This window comes from Gracilinanus agilis, chromosome 1 (assembly GCF_016433145.1).
Source record: "Gracilinanus agilis isolate LMUSP501 chromosome 1, AgileGrace, whole genome shotgun sequence".
Lineage (NCBI taxonomy): Eukaryota > Metazoa > Chordata > Mammalia > Didelphimorphia > Didelphidae > Gracilinanus > Gracilinanus agilis.
Window position 1 is genome coordinate 758,088,238 of NC_058130.1, and position 21,306 is coordinate 758,109,543.

Genomic DNA, 21,306 nt, shown 5'->3' on the forward strand with positions numbered 1-21,306 from the left:
AGAGAGAGAGAGAGAGAGAGAGAGAGAGAGAGAGAGAGAGAGAGAGAGAGAGACTTAGAGTACTCAACATGCAAGGGAAAATGTGCAGAAATATTTTTGCAACAACAAAACCTCATTTCACAAAGTGGCAGGTATATACCATTGGATTTGTCAAATGACAGAGTCAACAAGCATTTGTTATTAAACACCTACTATGTGCCAAGCACTGTGTAATGCACTAAAATACAAAGAAAGGCCACAGACAGCCCCTTGTTCTTGAGGAGCTCACAAATGAAGATAACTGAAAATGGTTTGTGTACAAATAAAGCTTATGAAACAGCTAAGATCCAAGAGTAGAATCAAAAGGCCCTCTGTGGACATTATCCCCATGAACTCACCCAACTCAACATATCAACAGAGAAGCATCAAACAAATAGTTGAATCATATTGTCCTGATTTACAGAAATAGAGGAGGTGATTAGAGTGAATCAGGATCATTGCTAATTGAGAATTACAGAAAGGTTTGCTCTTAAAAGTCTGAATTGATTGGGGACAGCTGGGTGGCTCAGTGGATTGAGAACCAGGCCTAGAGAAGGGCAGTCCTAGGTTCAAATATGACCTCAGATACTTCCTCGCTGTGTGACCCTGGGCAAGTCACTTCACTCCCATTGCCCATCCTTACCACTCTTCTGCCTTGGAGCCAATACACACAGTAGTGATTCTAAGACAGAAGGTAAGAGTTTTTTTTAAAAAAAAAGTCTAAATTTGTTGACTTATGAAGATCACGCAATAAAATAGTGGCAAATACACCACATACCCTGGCAGATTAAAAAAAAAGAGCATGCATGGACCAATTACCTAGGAACACATGATCAAGTGGCTACAATGATATACTAAGAATGAACTAAATTAGCAGATGATAGATTCTGACACGACACATACAAATTCCAAGATATCTTTGATAATTCACCATTTAAGCTGTACAGGGACTGGAAGATCTTTAGAAACAGAAATGTTGCTCACTGGGACATCACATGAATCCATGAACATTTAAGAACACTTATTTTAATGGGAGAAAGGAGCACTCAGTGGATAGAGCACAGGACCTGGAGTCAGGAGGCCTCAGACACTTACAACTGTGTGACTTTGGGCAAGTCACTTCACCTTGTTTGCCTCAATTTCCTTTTCTGTAAAATGACCTGGAGAAGGAAATGGCAAACTACTCTAGGATCTTTGCCAAGAAAACCCCAAATGGGGTCATGAAGAGTCTGACACGACTAAACAACAACAAAGATTTTAATAGATGTCACCATGTTCATAATCACCAGGATATATGGAATGAAAAGCTTCTAGGTGGCACTGAAGTTGGAGTCATAAAGTCCTGAGTCCAAATCCTGCCTCAGACATGTACCAGCTTTGTGACTTACTTTTAAATTTAATCTGCATTATTAAACTTCTCTCCATCACTTTCTTACATCTAAACAATAAGACAATAAATCAATGCCTAATTTGAAGTGTTTACTGATTTCTGAGATGTGAGGGCTCACAGTGAACATTTAACTCTCTACTCTCACAGATCATTATGAGCTGACTTCCACTGGTTGTAAATGTAAGGAAGTTTTCCCTGAAATCAATCCTAAATTGGTATCTTGGCAATTTCCACATCCTGTTTCTAGTCCTACCCTCAGGGGCCAAACTGAACAAGTTTAATCCTTCTTCCCCTTAATGGTCCTTCAAATCCTTGAAGACAGCTAGTATGTCCCCTGAGGCTTCTTTTCTCTGGGTTAAACATCCCTGTTCCTTCTATTTTTATATTATTTTATTTATTTTTAATAAGTTATTTCCAGATTATATATCATTACAATTTTTGCTGATTCACTTATTTATTTTTATCATTCATTAAAATGTTTTTAAATTCCAAATTTGATAAAACCAAATAAAATAGGCATTTCCATATACAAAGAAAAAGAAGATAATATACAAGTGAAATCACAAATCTACATATTTAGCTTATCTTTCTTCATATCTACACAACAGATCCTGTCCACAAGTATCCCAGACCCTCTCCACCCTCCCCACATCACAAAAAATATCATCAAGGGGCCAACATGTACATATAAATTAAGTCTTTCATATTTCACTTTTCTGTTCACTTTTTGGAGGGAGCATTCACAGTTTATTCTTCTGGAATTAATTCTGTGATTTGTATAATATTCTCCTGGTTCTACTCATTTCACTATTCATTATCTCACGTAGTTCTTTCCAAGTTTATTGGCTCCAAGGAAGAAGAGTTGTAAGGGCTAGGCAATGGGGGTTAAATGACTTGCTCAGAGTCACACAGTTGGTAAGTGTCTGAGGCCAGAGTTGAACCTAGAACCTCCCATCTCTGGGTCTGGCTTTCAGTACATTGAGTCACCCAGCTGCCCCACTTCTTTCCAAGTTGTTTAAAAGAATCAGTCTGTCCATTGTTTCTTATGACAGAGCAGTATTCCATCACAATCATAACCTACAATTTTTTCAACCATTTCCCAACTTATGGGCATCATCTCAGTTTCTAGGTCTTTGTCACCACAAAGAGATCTGCTATAGATATGTTGGAATATATGGGTTCTTTCCTTTTTTTTCCTGATCTTCTTTGGAAACAAACCCAGCAATGGTATCTATATCTATCTCTACCTCTACCTCTATCTATCATCTCTAGCTCTATCATCTCTATCTATCCATCTGCCCATCTGTCCATCCATCCATCTATCTATCTATCTATCTATCTATCTATCTATCTATCTATCTATCTATCTATCTATCTGTTTATCCATCTATCTATCTATCTATCTATCTATCTATCTATCTATCTATCTATGTGTAATTCCAAATTGCTCTCCAAAATGTTTGGATCAGTTCACAGCTCCACCAACAATGTATTAGTGTCCTCATTTTTCCATACTCCCTCCAACTTTTGTTCTTTTGTCATTTTACCTATTCTGATGGGTGTGAGGTGATATCTCAGTTGTTTTGGTTTACATTTCTTTAATCAGTAGTGATTTAGAGAATTTTTTCATATACCTATGTATGGCTTTGATTTCTTTATCCAAAAATTGTCTGTTCCTATTGCTTGCCCATTTATCAATTGGGAAATGTCTCTTATTCTTATAAATTTGACAGACTTCTCTACATATTTTAAATATGAGACCTCTAACTGAGATGTTCTCTATAAAATCCCCCCCACTCGATTTTCTGCTTTCCTTCTAATCTTGGCAGCATTTATTTTATTTGTGCAAAACCTTTTCAATTTAATGTACTCAAAATCATCCATTTTACATTTCACAATGCTCTCCATTTATTGTTGACTTATAAGTTTCTCCACTACAATTTTCAATAATCATTTTCTGACATTTTACGGTCCATGATCTCTCCTTTCCTTCCCCCTTCCCCAAGATGGTAGATGATATGATTTAGATTACACATGTGTTATCATACAATACATATTTCCCTGTTCATTATGTTGTCAAAGAAGACACACTTTGCTTACACTAAAGAAAAATTCATGGAGGAAATAAAGTGAAGAATGACATGCTTCAGTCAGCATTCAGACTTTGTCATCTCCTTCTGTGGCAGTGAATAGCTTTTTTTGGCATGAGTCCCTTGGATCTGTCCAATGTCCTTGCATTGATGATAATAGTTGTCATTCACAGTTGATCACTGTATGTTATTGTGTTTACTGTGTACAATGTTCTCCTGGTATCCTTGTTCCTGCTGTCAGTCCCATATGCCACGTGCTCCAGACCTTTAACCATTCTGGCTACCCTCTTCTGAATGCTTTCCCAGCTCCTGAAAGTCCTTTGTAAACTATAACACTCAGTCCTGGACATTAGTACCCAATCAGTATCCCAAATGTGGTCTGAGCAAAACAAAGTATAGCCATTAATTACTTCCCCATTCAAATATTTAAAAAACCAATCGATAAATAATAACTATATCAGGAGCTTTCCTAGAGGAAATTTCATGTTGCGCTAAAAAATCAATGGACTTGGGATCAGGAAGTCCTGAATTCAAATCCTACCTCAGCCATTTGTGAACCTAAACAAGTCATTTAAAGGTTATCTGCCCCAGTTTCCTCATTTGTCAAATGAGGATAATAATGGCATCTCCCTAGTAAGGTTGTGGTGAGGATCAAATGGGATAAAATATGTGAAATGCTTTGCAGACTTTAAAGCTCTCTATTATGGTCACTGAGTCATTTTGGTCATATCTCTATGATCCCATTTGGGGTTTTCTTGGCAAAGATACTGGCTCTTCAACTCATTTGACAGATAAAGAAACAGAGGCAAACAGGGTCACATGGCTAGTAAGTATCTGTGGCAGGATCTGAACTCGTGAAGTTGAATCTTTCTGATTCCAAACCTTCTATCCATTGTCCACCTAGCTGCCCTTTATTTTTATTTTATTTTTAAACCCTCACCTTCCATCTTAGAATCAATACTGTGTATTGGCTCCAAGGCAGAAGAGTGGTAAGGGCGAGGCAATGAGGGTCAAGTGCAGCTAGGAAGTGTCTGAGGCCAGATTTGAACCCAGGACCTCCTGTCTCTGGGCCTGGCTCTCAATCCCCTGAGCCACCCAGCTGCCTCCCTTTAAAGCCCTATGCCAGTACTAAATATTGTGAGTATTAGCTACTGGAATCATGCCAGCAGTGTTCATAGGTCCCATAAGAGAATGCTGGATAGTTTCTAAAGGGCTCTCTTCACCATAATGTGAGGTAGGCGGGCCAGGTGATACTATCTAGATCTTGCAGCTGGAGAAACTGAGGCTGAGGGAGAGAGAGAGAGAAAGATCTTTTGGCTTGCTTATTCTCACATGATTCGTTAACTGCAGATCACGGCCATAAGCCAGCCTTCTGATTCCCACCTAGCTCCTTGCCCTTCTCCATATGCCACCCCTCCCTCCTCCCTCATTAACTTTCTCCGGAGGAAGTGATGGGTCTGTAGCTTCTAGACAGGGGTTAATAGGCAGCTGGCCCTGTTATCTCCCCTTTCATTTCCCACCTGAAGGCAGCTCGGTGACATGATGAGAATTTGACAGCCCAGGCAGCGAATGACCAAATTGAATTACTTTGTGGGCACATTTCTCAAGGGGATGTGCTGGGAGAAAGATGCCGGGCTGCTCTGTGTCAGAGCAAGAAGGCTTAACTTAGCCTGGGCCGCCCCCGGCATGAGCCCGAGGGACCTGAAGCAAGTGATAGCCGGCTCAGCTAGCTCAGCTCTGATCAGACCCAAGGAAAAGAGTTTAGCAACGACTTGGCACCACTGTAATTAGCCTCCCTACATCCGGATGATGGATTTGCCACAGTCATTTCTCCATGGTGTTGGCCTGGGGACTGAAGCTGCTGATTGAACCTGCCAGACTCTGAGCTGGTTGTGTGTCCCTGGGCACTGGTGACAGTCGGGGTAATTAACTTGGACTCCTGAGAAGTCGGGAAGGTTGAGAGGAGCAGGAACAGGGGCTCTGCCCTCCATATTGACCCCCTGCAAGAGGCCCAAGGGGCAAATCTGGGTTCTGATCAAATCCAGACAGCTATCCATTTTTATCAGAAAATGGTGTTAACTGAGGGTTGGTGGCTTTTCTTTACTTTTTTGTCTGTAACCTTGAGATGCCTTTAGGTGGTTAGTAGCTTCCTACTATGGGTGAGATGAACATCTGGCCTTCTCATCCCTGTGTGGGGTTCAATAAGTTCAATAAACATTTAAGTGCCTACTATGTATCAAGTCCTGTGCTAAGATTTCAAAAACAGACAAAAGGCGGTCCCTGCCCTCAAAGAGTTTACAATTGAATGGGAGAGATATGTAAAGAAATCTATACAAAGCAAGGGCAGCTAGGTGACTCAGAAGCAAGAGAATCAGGAGGACCTGGGGTCAAATATGGCCTCAGGCACTTTCTAGCTGTGTGATATTGGGCAAGTCACTTGCCTCCATTTGTCTAGTCTTTGCCCTGATATTTTAGAGTTGTTACTAAGGTAGGGTAAAAAAAAAAAAAAGCAATAAAAAAATACATACAAAGCAAGGCATAGATAGGATAAATAAGAAATCATTAGCAGAGGTAAAGGGCTGGAATTAAGAAGGGTTGGGAAAGGCTTCCTGTAAGAGGAGAGATTTTGGTTAGGACTTAAAGGAAGTCAGGGATGTCGGTAGATGAGAGCATCCCAGGCATGGACGGTAGCTAGACCTGAGAGATGGAATGTCTTGTGGCTGTGACACTGAAAAGCTTTAGCATGTGCAGTGGCCACAGACTGGTAAAACCATCTCAATGGATGGGTTAAACCAGGTTGAGGATTTAACAGGGCTCAAGCCCATTGGTTAATTGGAAGGATGTCCACACCAAGTGTGTGAAGGTTTCCCCTTGAGGAGTAAACAGAGGAGAAGAATCTGTTCCAATGACCACGAAGGAGGCAGAAGTGGGTGTTGTGGAATGTATAGAGGTTGGTGAGTTATGGAAGAGGCCAAGGTCATCCACTGCATCCCAAGCCATCACTGGGCATGCTGACTTGTCTTGCCACTAGTCATCAGTGACACTGGAAGAGAGAGTGAGGCTGATGACTTGGTACAACTCTTCTTCAGTTAGATTTCATTCATGAGCAAGTAAAGGCATCACACTATGATGTTAATGGTCCTCTTTGAAAACAAAGGATGTGGGACAGCTAGGTGGATAAAGCCCCAAGTCTGGAGTCAAGGGGTCCTGGGTTCAAATATGGCCTCAGACACTTTCTAGCTGTGTGACCCTAAACAAGTCACTCTTAACCCCTCTTGCCTAGTCCTTACCTCTCTTCTGCCTTGGAACCAATATACTTAGTATTGACAATACTTTTTATTGATTCAAAAACAGAAGGTAAGGGTTGAAAAGTAAACAGACAAGTAATTCTTTACATTTGTACTACATATGACTTGTACACATGTACATAGTTATATGTTTTCTCCCCCACTGGAATATGAGCTCCTTGGTGGCAGGAACCCTATTTTTTACTTTTTCCCTCTCCCTGGTACTTAGGGCAGGGTCTGGGTCAGGTGTAATCGGCACTTAAGAAATGCTTGTTGGTTGGCTGACTTAACCTCTTTGAGACTCAGTTTCATCCTCTGTAAAATGATAGAAGTAGATTAGATGATGGCTTCTCGAATTCCTTCTCATTCTAGATCGATGAGGCTATTATCCCATAAGCTTCTCACAGTAACATGATGAGGTTCTTTCAAGCTCTAGATTTACAAGCCTATTATCCTGTTTATTAAATGCCCCTTGCAGTAGCACGATAGGATTCCTTCAAGCTCTAGATCTATGAGTCTATTTTCCTAAAAGCCTCTCAAAGGAGCAGAATGGTTTTGGTCCTGTGAAATCATCCCAAGGCTCCTTCCTCCCATGCCTCATTTTGATTTGAGTCAATAATTCACCATTTATTAAGCATCCCCTGGGTGCTGAATCCACTGAGCTAATCTCAGGGGACACAAATTAAATAGTGAAACCTTCCTGGTTCCCAAGCCCTTGTTTTCTACTGGGAAGATCTCATAGAAATATAGATAAATATAATGTGGCAGGGGGTGAGGAATGCATGTTGTAATGAGGGGGGGGGGAATAGAAGGTAAAAGTGGGTAAGCAAGAGAAGCAGTTATAATTACTTGTTATTTTTTTTTTAACTTTTATCCTCTGTCCTACTAACAATTCTAAGATAGAACAGTGGCATGAGCTAGGTCAGTGATGGCCAACCTTTTAGAGGGGCAGGTGACGTGAAAAATGTCTTCAGGCACGCATGGAGATGGGGATGGCAGCATCCCAGCTCCATGTCCCTCTGGCTGTATAGTAATGAACTATTGTGAACTCTGTGCTGGGGCAACAGCACGCATGCCCACAAAGAGGACTCTGAGTGCCTCCCTCTCACGTGTGTGCCGTAGGTTTGCCACCTATTGATCACTCATCTAGGAAGTGTTCCATTTTTAAAATTTTTTATTGTTTGAAAAATGATTTGTGTATGTCCACCTCCAGAGAAAGAACTGATAAATAGAAACAAGCAAGACAAAGTTTTATATAAAAATATATATATATATTACATATGTGTACATATATATATATATACATATATTGTTTTGCCAAATGATGCCTCATGTAGTGTGGAGAGGGAAAGGAGGATAGGAGATACTTGGGAATTTTAATGTAATAAACAAACAAATTGACTCCCCAACCCCAAAAATCTTTGTATCCCCATTTTCCAGAACAGAGACTGGCACAAACTAGATGTATAATAGATACATGTTGATTAGATGATTGATTTATCTAGAATCATAACATTTGAACTGAAAGGGACCTTAAAATCCATTTATTCTCACCTGCACAACTTACAAATGAAGAAACTGAGGCCACCATAAGTGAAATGATTTAGCCAAGGTCTCACAAGTAGCGTGTAACAGAGCTTGGAATCCTCTGTTGGTCCTTCTCTTCCAGTTGCAGCACTCACATTGGTTTGTTTCTTTTTCAGGGATTAAAGCCGATGGACTCCAATGGCCTGGCTGATCCCTATGTTAAGCTGCACCTTCTGCCTGGCGCCAGCAAGGTAACATATTGCCGGGGGCCTCTTTACATCTCCCCAGCAGATGGGCCCTGGAAGCAGACCAAGGCTATGCTACTCCAGAGCCTGAAAATAGCTCCCTTGTTCATAGAAATAATGCCACAAGACAAGGTGGTAAAGCCCCCTTGAGAGAGAGAATGAACCATGCTTCACCCTTTCCAAAAAGAGAGGCTTGGCCACCTGGTCCGGCCCTCTGCCTAGAAACATGACCCTCCTGGGGAAACTAGGAGAGATGGGAAAGAAGAGAGGAAGGGTAGGTCAAGGGCCACCTGGCCTGGCCCTCTGCCCAGAAATATGGCCCTATTGTGGGAATTAGGAAAGATGGGGAAGAAGGGAGGAAGGTTGGGTCAAAGGCCACTTGGCCCAGAAATCTGATCCTTTTAGGGAAACTGGGAGCGATGGGGGAAAAGGGAGGAGGGTTAGGTTGAGGGTGGGTCTCTATTTCCTATACACAGGGCTCGACTGGGGAAATTGAGATATATTAACCTAGTTGTCACTCTGGCCAATACTGGCCAAACAACCTTTCAGAGTCTTCTAAAACTTGCCCTTTGCCTAGGGTACTCTCAGTGAGACAACTTTCACCTTTGAGCAGGAGATCTAGGTTTGACTCCCTCCACAGAATCATGGAAACACAAAGCCTCAAATTCAGAAGGGACCTCAGGAACCACCTAATACCCAAGCCAGAGAAGTACAATGAAAGGAAAGCAAAGTTCTCACACTGGAGAACCTGAATTTGGATCTTTCCTCTGGTACTTAATATCTGTGTGACCTTAGACAAGTTTCTTCACTTCTCTGGACTTTGGTTTCCTCACCTGTAAAATAAAGGAGATGGACTAGATGGCTTCTCAGGTTCCTTCTGGGTTTAGATCTAGGATCCTATGACCATGCCCATCTTCTTGGTTTGGAGGCATCTACTGAGGAGGAGTCCATTCCCTTCCATGGCAGCCCTTTCCACTTTGGGACCCTTATCTCAAACACAAGTTAGCCTCTTTGCCCATCCTACCCACTGCTCCTAGCACTGGGGCCAGGAAGAACAAAGCTATTGCCTCACACAAGGGACAACCCTTCACATATTTGAAGAAAGCTATTCTGTAGAGGAAGGGACATGATACAGTGGCAGATACAGATCTGGCTTTAGAGGCATAGGACTTGGGTTCAAATCCTACCTTGGATGCCTGTGATTTGTATACCCTGGACAAGTTATTTAATTTCTAGGAGCCTTAGTTTCTTCATCTGTAAATGAGGGGCTTGGACTAAATGGATTCCAAGATCCCTTTCTCTTTGATCTCTTCTTAGTCCTTCCTTCTACAGCTCGCACATCCCTAGGTCTTTTTTACTGACTCCACATAGTGTAATAATAACTTCCAGGCCTCCATCATTCCAGTTACTCTCCTCTAAATGCTCTCCAAAATGGCAATGTCTTTCCAAAAGTGTGACACAAAACTGGACTCTCCATATGACCAGCATCAAATAGTTTCACTTCTCTGAGCCTCAGTTTCCCCAGGTGTAAAATAGGAATGTCAATCCTTGTACTAGCTACCTCCCAAGGCTCTTAAAGTGAAACTATAGGTATCCCTTTCACATCATGACTTTCCCTATCACAGCTTGGATATATCAAAGGTCTGCATAAGAAATCAAATGAGAATTTTGGGGGGGAGTTTTGAGGAACCCACAGATGATGCAAAAAAGTTCAGAAATACATAAAATATCTGTATTTTATTATATAATTTCATTATATAATATCAACATATTTTATCTTTTAATACCACAAATATACATAATTGCATTTTAAAAGTTAAAATAAGTAAAAAGTTAAAAATTTCAAAAAAGAACACAAAAGGGGGCAGCTGGGTAGCTCAGTGGATTGAGAGCCAGGCCTAGAGACGGGAGGTCCTAGGTTCAAATCCGGCCTCAGACACTTCCCAGCTGTGTGACCCTGGGCAAGTCACTTGACCCCCATTGCCTACCCTTACCACTCTTCTGCCTTGGAACCAATACACAGTATTGACTCTAAGACGGAAGGTGAGGGTTTAAAAAAAAAAAAAAAAAAAAAAAAAAGAACACAAAAGCCAGCAGATGACACCCAAAGACTAGAAATGTAGAGATATCTTAACATTGACTTACATAGAGCCTATGGCCAAATACTTAACCCAAATTTTACCATAAGGTACTGTAAATATTCCATAAAAGCAAGAGAAAAAAATCAAACTTCTTCTCTGGAACAAAGGGAGAGCCAAAAACGTTATGTGGATTTTCCTGATCCTTGTGATGTGGAAGAGGTAGCTATACTTTCTCTACTGTAAAATGCTCTAAAAGGGGAGTCATTATTGTCGGATCTTAGGTTAGTTGATCAAGGTCCTCTTGAACTCTAACTTTTTTTACAGAGGAAGAAACTGAGACTTATAGTTATAAGAATCATTTGCCTGTGATCGTAGGAAAGGATATAGACAAAATTAGTGCCAGAACCCAGCTTTCCAGACTTTCTATCCAGGGTTCTCTCTTTGGGAGAATAGGGTGGGTAGTAGAATCCATCTGAGAAGCCGTTGGGAGCATTCTCAAAGGAGGAGCCCTGGAATCTCGTTCAGAGAACTCCCTGAAGGACTGGGTTCCATGGCCTGGCTCCACACTGAGGTGAGTGCCCGTGTTTTCTTCTCCATGATCGTAGTCTAACAAGTTACGGACAAAAACTCTGAGGAATACACGGAATCCCATCTGGAATGAAACCTTAGTCTATCATGGCATCACTGATGAGGACATGCAAAGGAAGACTCTGAGGTAGGTGGGGGAAAAAGAGGAAGAAGAAAGGAGGAGTTAAAATGGCATTGTTTGGAATCAGAGTCAGGAACTGGGCTGAGGTCATCTTGAGCCAGATAGAGGTAGTCACACAAGTTTGAAATATGAGCATCAAAACTAAAACAAAAATAATTGGGAGGTGGATGATAGGCAGGTGGTTCCGTAGATAGAGACATAGGCCTGGAGATTGGAGGTCCGAGGTTCATATCTAGCCTCAGACACTTTACCTAGCTGTGTGACCCTGGGCAAGTCACTTAACCCCTAATGCCTAGCCCTTGCTGCTCTTTTGCCTTCGAACTAATATTCAGTATTGATTCTAGGACAGAAGGGAAGGGAAGAAAGAAAGACTAAACTGTACAGAAGGATCTCTTCAAGGAGTATATTGACTTAGAAAATTACTTATTAACATTATCTATGTTCTATTATATTTTTACTTATTTTATTAACTATTTCCTAATTACATGTGAATCTGGTTCTTCCTGATTTGGGTCAGCCTTCTGCTTGACACATCTGAACTAGATGACTAACAATCTCTTCCAACACCAAATCAATGACTCCATGAGTTCTTTCTACTTATCAAAGCTTACAGAGAAACAGCCTTGAAGCCAGGAAAAAGTAGGTTCAAGACCCGCCTTTGACAAACTCACTGTGTGATCTGGGACAAATCACTTGATCTCTTAATGCTCCAGGAGAAGATGCCAATCTGCATTGGCAGAGGGAGCTTCCTTACAGAGAATTCCCTGTAACAATGAAATCAAAATTTAGTCATTATTCCTATCCTTAACTTTAAAAAAAAAAAATGAATACCACGGAGAATAGTAGAAAGAGTATAAACTGGAGGTCCATGGACCATTCGCTAACTATGTGACTTTGAGCAAATCATTTCCCCTCTGTCAGCCTCAGTTTCCCTATCTGTAAAATGAGGACAATAACAGCTGCCCTATAAGATCTAAATCTGATGACCTACCGTCTCAGAGAGGAGGGAGGAGAGAAAGGGAAGAAGGGAGAGAATTTGGAAATCAAAATTTCTTTTAAAGAATTTTAAAAATTGTTTTTACATGTAATTGGGGAAAATAAAATATTCTTTAAAAACACAACTGCCGTCCTATCTGCCACACAGGATGGTTATAGGCATTAAATGCTGCAATCCCTATAAAATGCTTTGTGACAACGTGAAAATGGTAACACGTGAATATCAGTCACTATTGCTTATTAGCCTGTCAACACCTTGAGGACAGGCACTATATCTTGTTTCACATTTCCTTTCTGAGCTCCCAGCACAGAGCACTGGATGGAGCATGCTTAATTAATTTTTGTCAAATGGAATCTATTGTTACTGTCATCATTCATCATTGTCCTTATCATTCTCATCTCAGGATTTCTGTATGTGATGAAGACAAGTTTGGCCATAATGAATTCATTGGAGAAACCAGATTTTCCCTGAAGAAACTGAAGCCCAATCAGAAGAAGAATTTCAACATCTGCTTGGAGCGGGTTATCCCTGTGAGCTAATTAGTTCTGTTTTAATCAATAAGCATTGATTACATGCGTATTATTTGTCCTCTCTTGCACTGGATCCTGGGGATAGAGTTGAAAAAGAAACAGTCCCTACCTTCAAGGAGCTCATATTTTATAAGGGGAAGTAATATGCCTTCAGATAAGTAAATATGAAGTAATTTCAGGAAAGAGGATACTAACCACTGGAGGAGGTCATTGAAACTGAGCCTTTTGAGTGCCGGACCTGGAGTTGGGAAGTCCTGGGTTCAAATCTGGTCTCAGGCACTTCCTAGCTGGGTGACCCTGGACAATTCCCTTAACTACAATTGCCTAGCCTTTTCTGCTCTTCTGCCTTAGAATTAATATTAAGATAGAAGGTGAGAGAGAAAGGAGACAGAGACAGAGGGAGAGAGAGACAGAGAGGGGGGAGGAGGAGAGGGAGAGGGAGAGGAAGAAGAGGGAGAGGGAGCGAGACAGAGAGACAGAGATATAGAGGGAGGAGGAGGAGGAGGAGGAGGAGGAGAGGGAGAGGAAGAAGGAGAGGGAGAGGGAGAGAGACAGAGACAGAGAGAGAGAGGGAGGAGGGGGAGAGGGAGAAGAGAGAAAGAGGGAAGCAGGGAGGGAATAAGCCCTGAAGGGAGCTAAGGATTCTAACAGATTGAGGTTATGCCTGCAAACATGGGAAACAGCCTATGCAAAGATGTGGAGGTAGGAGATGGAATACTATATATGTAAACTATCAGTTAAGCACTAGGAAGAAGGTGCAAAAGACTGAGACTGAAATTTGTGAGGGGAGGCTTGAAGGACATGGTCATCTGTCAAAAACATCTCCAGCAGGAGACCTAAGGAATTGTCATAACAATGGCAGTTAGGTGGATAAGTCACTGGATTTAGAGTCAGAAGGACCTGTGTTGAATCTTGCCTCAGATACTTACCAGCTGTGTGACCCTAGTGTATAAATGGAGATTTTGAACCTTGGACTTTATCCCCCATAAGTCCTTAGTTTTCCCAAAATTCCCTTTACTCTCTCCTATGCCTCTACATTTGCTATTTTTGTGGTCACGTTATTGTTTTATATTTGGCTATAACTCCTCCCTCTTTCTCTTTTGTTCCTGGGAGCAGGTTGGTTATTAACCTTTTAGTTAGGTCTCTGTTAGTTTATTATTAATAAAATATAATATTTAGTATTTTGCATATTAATTTTAATCTCAACACTAGCCAAATCACTCAACCTCTGCCTGCCTTGGTTTCCTCATCTGTAAAATGGGGATAATAATAGCCCTGACCTTCCTGGAGCCAATAAGATAATATTTGTAAGGCACTTTGCAAATCTTAAAAGGCTACAAAAATGCTAGCAGCCACAGCATTGCACCATCTGGCCACCAGAGAAGGATGATCTTCATGCTACATAATGTTTTGCTAATGCAGGTGAACAGAATGAGCCACAACAAGGATGATCACAGCAGGGAATAACATTGAATACAAGAGTCTTCAAAGCCAGTCTTCTCCTTGAGCCCCGGGGAATTACATGCTCCTGTGTGGGTCTACACAGGATAATTGGGAGTTGACTGTCTGTTTCTGGTCTAATTGTATTCTCTCCATCAGAGGAATCACCATGATAGAAGCTATTTTCTGACCAGAGTTCTTTCTGCTTTAGGGAGAAAGCATGGAGTGGCAGGGATAGCAGGGGTGGAATTCTTCAGGAAGCCTCCATAGTTGAAACAATTGCTCCCTCGGAACCATTCCCCCCTGAATCTAATCTGTGCTGGGGAATTAGATGCTTCTTTTAACAAACTCCCAACTGTCTTGATCACCTGCTAAAAGACCATCAGTGGTCAGATCAGGGATGCCAAATGGACTTCTCTTCCATAGAGCCAAGAGAGAGTGTGGTGCAGTGACTAGAATGCTGAAGTTCATATTTAGAAGTGAAGCATTCAGATCTTTCCTCAGAGACTTACTAGGTGCATCTCCCTGAGATTCAGTAAAGTGGAAATAATAATAGCCACAATACCAACCTTGTAGGGTTGATCATAGATCTAGGGGTGGAAGGAAAATTAGGGGACATCTCATACAACCTCCTTATTTTACAGATGAGGAAACGGAGGGAGGAAGTGACTCATTATAAAGAGAGGAAATGGTAGAATCAGGATCTGAACTCAGGTCTTTTGTCTCCAACTATAGTGTTTTTTCCACTATACATTATTGTCATGAAAATCAAATCAGAAAGTAAAGGGCTTGATAAACCTTAAGGCGCTATATAAGTGTCAGCTATTAAAGTATTATTTTTATTATAATAAAGATTCTATCTTCAGGTGGAGGGTTTGGTTTAGAACTCATTAAAATATCTTGGAATTTACCATGAGAAGACTGGATCCCTCAGAGTTGACCCAAATTGAAACATCATCCTCATTATGAGACCCCTCCACCTTAATCTCAGATGTTCCACCCCCACCCTGAGGCTTTAGATGGTTACAGAGAAGATTTTGAAGAGACTCAGTCCAATAATCCAATTCAATAAACATTTATTAAGTATTTGCTATGTGCCAGACATTATGCTAAGCACTGTATGAGGATACAATGAATTAAAAAAAGAAGAAGATAGTCTCTGAGGTAGCTAGGTTGCTCAGTGGATAGAGCACCAGGAATAGAATTGGAAGGACGTTGGTACAAATCTGGTCTCAGATACTTTCCAGATGTGTGACCTAGGACAAGTCACTTAACCCCTTGCCCTTCTGTCTTTAAATTGTTACTAAGACAGTAAAGTAGAAACTAAAATAAAAGAAAGTCCTTGCCCTCAGGGAACTTACAATCTAATGCAACACAAAAGGGGAAGAACCCAAGGGCATCTTGTTCCAATGAAGTTAAAACCAGGCAGAACAGCAGATACACAATGGAGTGAGCCAAAAGGTCCAGTTTCTGCCTTCTATAAAGGAAGGCTTTGGGAGGAATTCGAATCAGAGAAAGCTGGGATTTTATTAGACTGTGTAAAAAGGGAGCCAAGACTTACATTTATACCTAAGCAGAGGAGTTGGTTTTTTTTTTAAACCCTTAACCTTCTGTGTATTGGTTCCTAGGTGGAAGGGTGGTAAGGATGGGCAATGGGGGTCAAGTGACTTGCCCAGGGTCACACAGCTGGGAAGTGTCTGAGGCCAAATTTGAACCTAGGACCTCCTGTCTCTAGGCCTGACTCTCAGTCTACTGAGCTACCCAGCTGCCCCCAGTTGGTCTTTTTAATCCCAGAAAAGAGCATATGCTCCTCCTCCACTGATGGCTAGAAATGACTTTCCAACTGCTGAATGGGGTATCTACTTCTAAGGAACTCTTGTGACTAGATACCATGACTGATAGAGAAGGCTGTAGAGGGAGAGAAATTCCCCTTGCCCCAGGGGTCTCCTCCGTAGGCAAAGGAATGCTCTCCCATAAACAACTGCTGAATTACTTTTTTTTTTTTAAACATTTTTAAACCCTTAACTTCTGTGTATTGTCTCATAGGTGGAAGAGTGGTAAGGGTGGGCAATGGGGGTCAAGTGACTTGCCCAGGGTCACACAGCTGGGAAGTGTCTGAGGCTGGATTTGAACCTAGGACCTCCCATCTCTAGTCCTGACTCTCAATCCACTGAGCTACCCAGCTGTCCCTGAATTACTTACTTTTTAATATAAGCCCAAGGGGCATAACTGAGTCTCCAAGACTCATGACTAGTTGTGTCCTATGTGGCATCAGTTTCCTCCATCCAGTGGCCAGGCCAAAAAGCTTCTCAGGATAATTAAGGAATTTGTTCCCACCTGAGGTTGTAGGAAAACTCCTTAAGGAGAGGTAAGGGAAGTCTTAGGATCACTGTTGTAAAAAAAAAAAAAAAAAAAAAAAAAAGGATTGGAAATAAAATTGATCATTGTCATGCCCCGGGTAAAAGGCAGAGCCCTGGTTGGAACCCAATATCTAACCTCACAGTCCACCATCAGTCAGTCAGTATCACTCAATAAACATTTAGTAAGTGTGTATTATGGTCTAGAAATATATAAAAAGGCACATTCTAAGGAGGGAGACATTTGTAAACAAACAGATTACCAGAGCTGCTGCTGTTCCATTGTTTCAATCCTGTCTGATTCATAATCCCATTTGAGTTTTTCTTGGCAAAGATCTTGGAGTGGTTTTCCATTTCCTTCTCCAGTCCATTTTACAGATGAGGAAACTGAGGCAGAGTAAGTGCCTTGCCTAGTGTCACATAGCTAGTAAGTATCTACCTGACTCCAGGTGAAGGACTCTATCCACTGAACTACCTAGCTGTGCAGAGATGAACAGAATAGATAGGAAGGAATCTCAGAGGAAAGGCACTAGCATTTTGGGAATAGAACAGAGATTAGAGGGGAGACCAGGAAAAACCTCTTGCAGAAGATGGAATTTGAGCTGAATCTTGAGGTAAGTCAGTGAAACCAGGAGGTAAAAGTGAGGAGAGCATTCCAGGCACAGGGGACATCCAGTAAGAAAGTAAGAAAGTTGGGAGATGGGGGTGTCATGTGCCAAGAAGAGCAAGAAGTACCCGTTATCTCTTTATTGCTAAATCTAAAGGCCCTTCCTCAAACCCACTTCTTCTTAGTCTCTCTGCAGCATTTGACCTTGCCTCAATTTCCACCATTTGACATTGCTTTGATTTCCCCATGGTGGAGGCTGGAGGGATGGGCGCAGGGATGCTTAAGAAAGATTGAGTGTGTTTCCTTAGCTATATCTTTCCTTGCCTGCCCTCTGCTGGAGTCGCAGTGAACAAGAATGTGATCCAAAAGAGGTGAAAGGAAGAGTCAGAAAGCCTCAGTGGCCAGTGGGTCCAACTGTTCTCATTTTTCAAAGAAGGAAACTGAGGCCTAGAGAAGCAAAGAGACTTGTGATAGGATCATACATCTAGGGCTGGGAGGGACCTCACATATCCTCCAGCCCAAGCTCCTCATTTTATAATGGAAGAAACTGAGAACAGTGACTTACTGATGGCTCCCTAGCTCTATAAACAACTGACCTTTATGTGTGTCCTTCTTTGTCCTCATATCCCCAGTGTCTGGCACGTAGCAGGTGATTAATGAATACTTGTAGGTTGATTGTTTTCATATAGCCCAGCACCTAGAATGGTGCCTGGCACAGACATTTGTCTATTGATTGGACCTAGGTCTTCGGACTCCGATTTTAAAGTTCTTTCACTAACCAGAGTTTGGGTTCATAAGTAGTAACAGGTTTTTCTCTCTCACTTCAAGGTTAACAAAACAATTTATATGCATTGTCTCTTTTGAGACTCACAACAACCCTGAAGGTAACTAGGTACTAGAAATGTCATTATCCCCATTTTTTATGGATGGGGAAACTGAGGCTCAAAGATATTAAACGGCTTGCCTTTGGTTCCATAGCTAAGGCTTTTTCTCTGCCTCATGGAATCTTGAGCTTCTTCTAAAGTCTTCCTTAGCTGATCTCCCTCCCTCCCAAAATTTATTTTGCCTAGGTTTTGGATTTACCTATCTATGTACATGTTGTATGCCCTTCCCTGCTTGCCCTTCCACCCCAGTAGAAGGCAAGCTCCTTGAAGGCAAGAACTGTTTTGGTTTTGTATCACCAATACCTACTCTTGGCTCAATCCAGAGAAGGTGCTTAATAAGTGCCTGAGATATTGAATTAAAACACCAGAGGTGGGATTTTAATTCAAGGTCTCCCTGGATCCTATCAAGAACTCTCTGTGTTAGAACTCATACAAAGTTTCTATTATTCTTTGTTTATCAGCATGATCCTTATATACTAAATTTGCTTCTTTCTTCTTTTCCTCCCTCCCTCTCACCTCCTCTCCTCTCCTCCCTCCCTTCTTCCATCTCTCTCCTTCCTTCCTTCCTTCCTCTTTTCCTTCCTCTCTACCTTCCATCCTTCCTCCCTCCCTTCCTTCCTTCCTCTCTCCCTCCTTCCCTCCTTCCCTTCTTCCTTTCTTCCCTCCCTCCCTTACTTCTCTTTCACTTTTTCTCTCCTAAGATGAAGCGAGCTGGGACCACAGGATCAGCAAGAGGCATGGCACTCTATGAAGAGGAGGTAATTAAAAAAACTTTACCTTCTGTCCTAGAATCGATTCTAAGACAAAAGAACAGTAAGATCTCTGAAGTGGGTGAAGTGGGTGAAGTGACTTGCCCAGGGTCACAGAGCTAGAAAGTATCTGAGGTTGAATTTGAGTCCTGGCACTCTATCTACTATGCTTCCTCACTGCCCCAAGAGGAGGTAATTTTTCACTGTGGGGTTGCTGATGTCAGATAGATCTAATCACCATGTCTGTATGTCTCTTTCCTTACCCACCTCACACATGCAAATACACACACAGAGTCTGATTCCCACAACAGCTACTTAGTCTTAGGATCTGTGGTTTAGGATAGGGCATGTAGTACCATTGATGAGTCTATGCTAATCATTTAGTCCAGAATCACTCAGTTACTGATCTGAATGTTCCCAGAGAGCCTGGGATTCCTTGGGAGTCTGATCCTTCCTTTAGATCAATGGTTCCCAAACTTTTTTGGCCTTCTGCCCCCTTTCCAGAAAAAATATTACTTAGCCCCCTGGAAATTATGAAACTATTTATTGAACTCAGAATAGAATGTAATACAAAAAAAGTGTGGCCATCACCTCCTCCCTGGATCGATGCAGCACCCACCAGGGGGTGGTAGAGATCATTGGGGAGAAGAGTAAATAAAATGACTTGTGTATTGGGAGCCAGTCTTATTGGGCTTTTTCACTAGGGCAACTGTGTTACAGAAACATACTTTCCAGAAAGCCTTAAATACAAGCAACTTGTGAATCAGATATTTGTAGGTTTAGAGCTGAAAGGGATCTTACAGATCCTTTGGGCCAGAGCTGTTTGACCATGAATGTGTTTAAAAAGAAAGCAGTGGCTGCATTTCAATATAATTGGCTCCTTTTGAAATTCTATGTATGAATTTAAAACCATCATTGTGAAAAAGGGTCCTTAGACAGCAAAAGGGGACATAAAAAAGGGTTCAACCTTTTTCTCTACTCCAGTTCCTTCATTTTAAATAATTCATCTTCTAAAAAGTCCATCCAAGTTGTATAGATGCCTTTTTTTGGTAACACACACACACACACACACACACACACACACACACACACACACACACACACACATCTCCAATCTGATTCCCACAATAGTTGCCTGGTCTAGGGATCTATGTCTTGAGACAGTGCAGTATGAGATTGGTCACCTACTGAACTAATCTGCCACTTAATTTCTCCCCTTAACAATCATTCTCCATTAGGTTTACTAACCAGTTCATCATAGGCAACAAACATTGTGCTTTCCATGGAGCAGACCCCGTGCTAACCACTGGGAAACAAAACAAACAAAAACAAGACAGAACTTACAAAACAAGACAAAAATGGTTCCCACCATCAAGGAACTCCCAATCCAATGAGATCAGCTGGTGGTTCTCATACCAGACCCCCTTCTCCTTGAGATGATGTCTGTGCAGGTTGCCTCCTAATTCTATCACTCCACAGCCCCTCACCCAGGCTCATCTGTCTCTATTTAGCAGGTGGAACGTGTGGGCGATATTGAGGAACGTGGCAAGATCCTGGTGTCACTCATGTATAGCACCCAGCAAGGAGGCCTCATCGTGGGTATTGTGCGCTGTGTCCACTTGGCTGCAATGGATGCTAATGGCTACTCTGACCCCTTCGTCAAACTGTGAGTCACTGGCCTTGGGTTGGGAAGAGGGAACAGATGGGGAAATATCCCATAAGAGATGGATAGTATTCAGAGGTCCAGCATTTAGACAGAAATTAAGATAAGAGGATCAGATAGTCAGACTGGGTTGCCAGGTGTCCACCATTTCCAAGACATACCAGATTCCACTCCCTGAATCTGACACAGAGGGCTAAGACAAGGCTGATGCTGCTGATTCTAAATTGTGGATTCTGAGAGTTGAAAGGAAACTCATGGACCACCTAGCCTAACCTCTACGTCACGAGAATCCTCACTACAACATACCCAGCAAGTGGTTAGCCAGCCTTGACTGGAAGCTCTCCAAAGAAGGGCTACCCATCACCACTCAAATAGGCCTATTCAACTTCTTTCTTTCTTTCTCTCTTTCTTTCTCTCTTTCTTTCTCTCTTTCTTTCTTTTGAAAGAGAAAATGAGAGAAGGAAAGAAAGAAAGGAAGAGAGAAAGAGAGAGAAAGGAAGGAAGAGAGAAAGAGAGAGAAAGGAAGGAAGAGAGAAAGAAAGGAAGGGAGGAAGAGAGAAAGGAAGAGACAGAGAAGAAAAGAGAGAAAGAAAGAGAGAGAAGGAAAGAGAAAATGAGAGAAGAAAAGAGAGAAAGAGAGAGAAGGAAAGAGAAAATGAGAGAAAGGAAGGAAGGAAGAGACAAAGAGAGAAGAAAAGAGAGAAAGAGAGAGAAGGAAAGAGAAAATGAGAG

General features: G+C 41.8%; 1 protein-coding gene across 1 annotated transcript in view; it reads left to right on the forward strand.

Moving 5' to 3' along the window:
- RPH3A (rabphilin 3A) overlaps nt 1-21,306 on the forward strand; it is a 116,821-nt gene that overhangs the window by 86,085 nt on the left and 9,430 nt on the right. The window contains exons 13-18 of the mRNA XM_044685431.1: nt 1,556-1,623; nt 8,489-8,563; nt 11,244-11,353; nt 12,748-12,874; nt 18,864-18,920; nt 20,423-20,577. Of these exons, the coding sequence (XP_044541366.1) occupies nt 1,556-1,623; nt 8,489-8,563; nt 11,244-11,353; nt 12,748-12,874; nt 18,864-18,920; nt 20,423-20,577 (592 nt within the window). The remainder of the gene's footprint in view (nt 1-1,555; nt 1,624-8,488; nt 8,564-11,243; nt 11,354-12,747; nt 12,875-18,863; nt 18,921-20,422; nt 20,578-21,306) is intronic.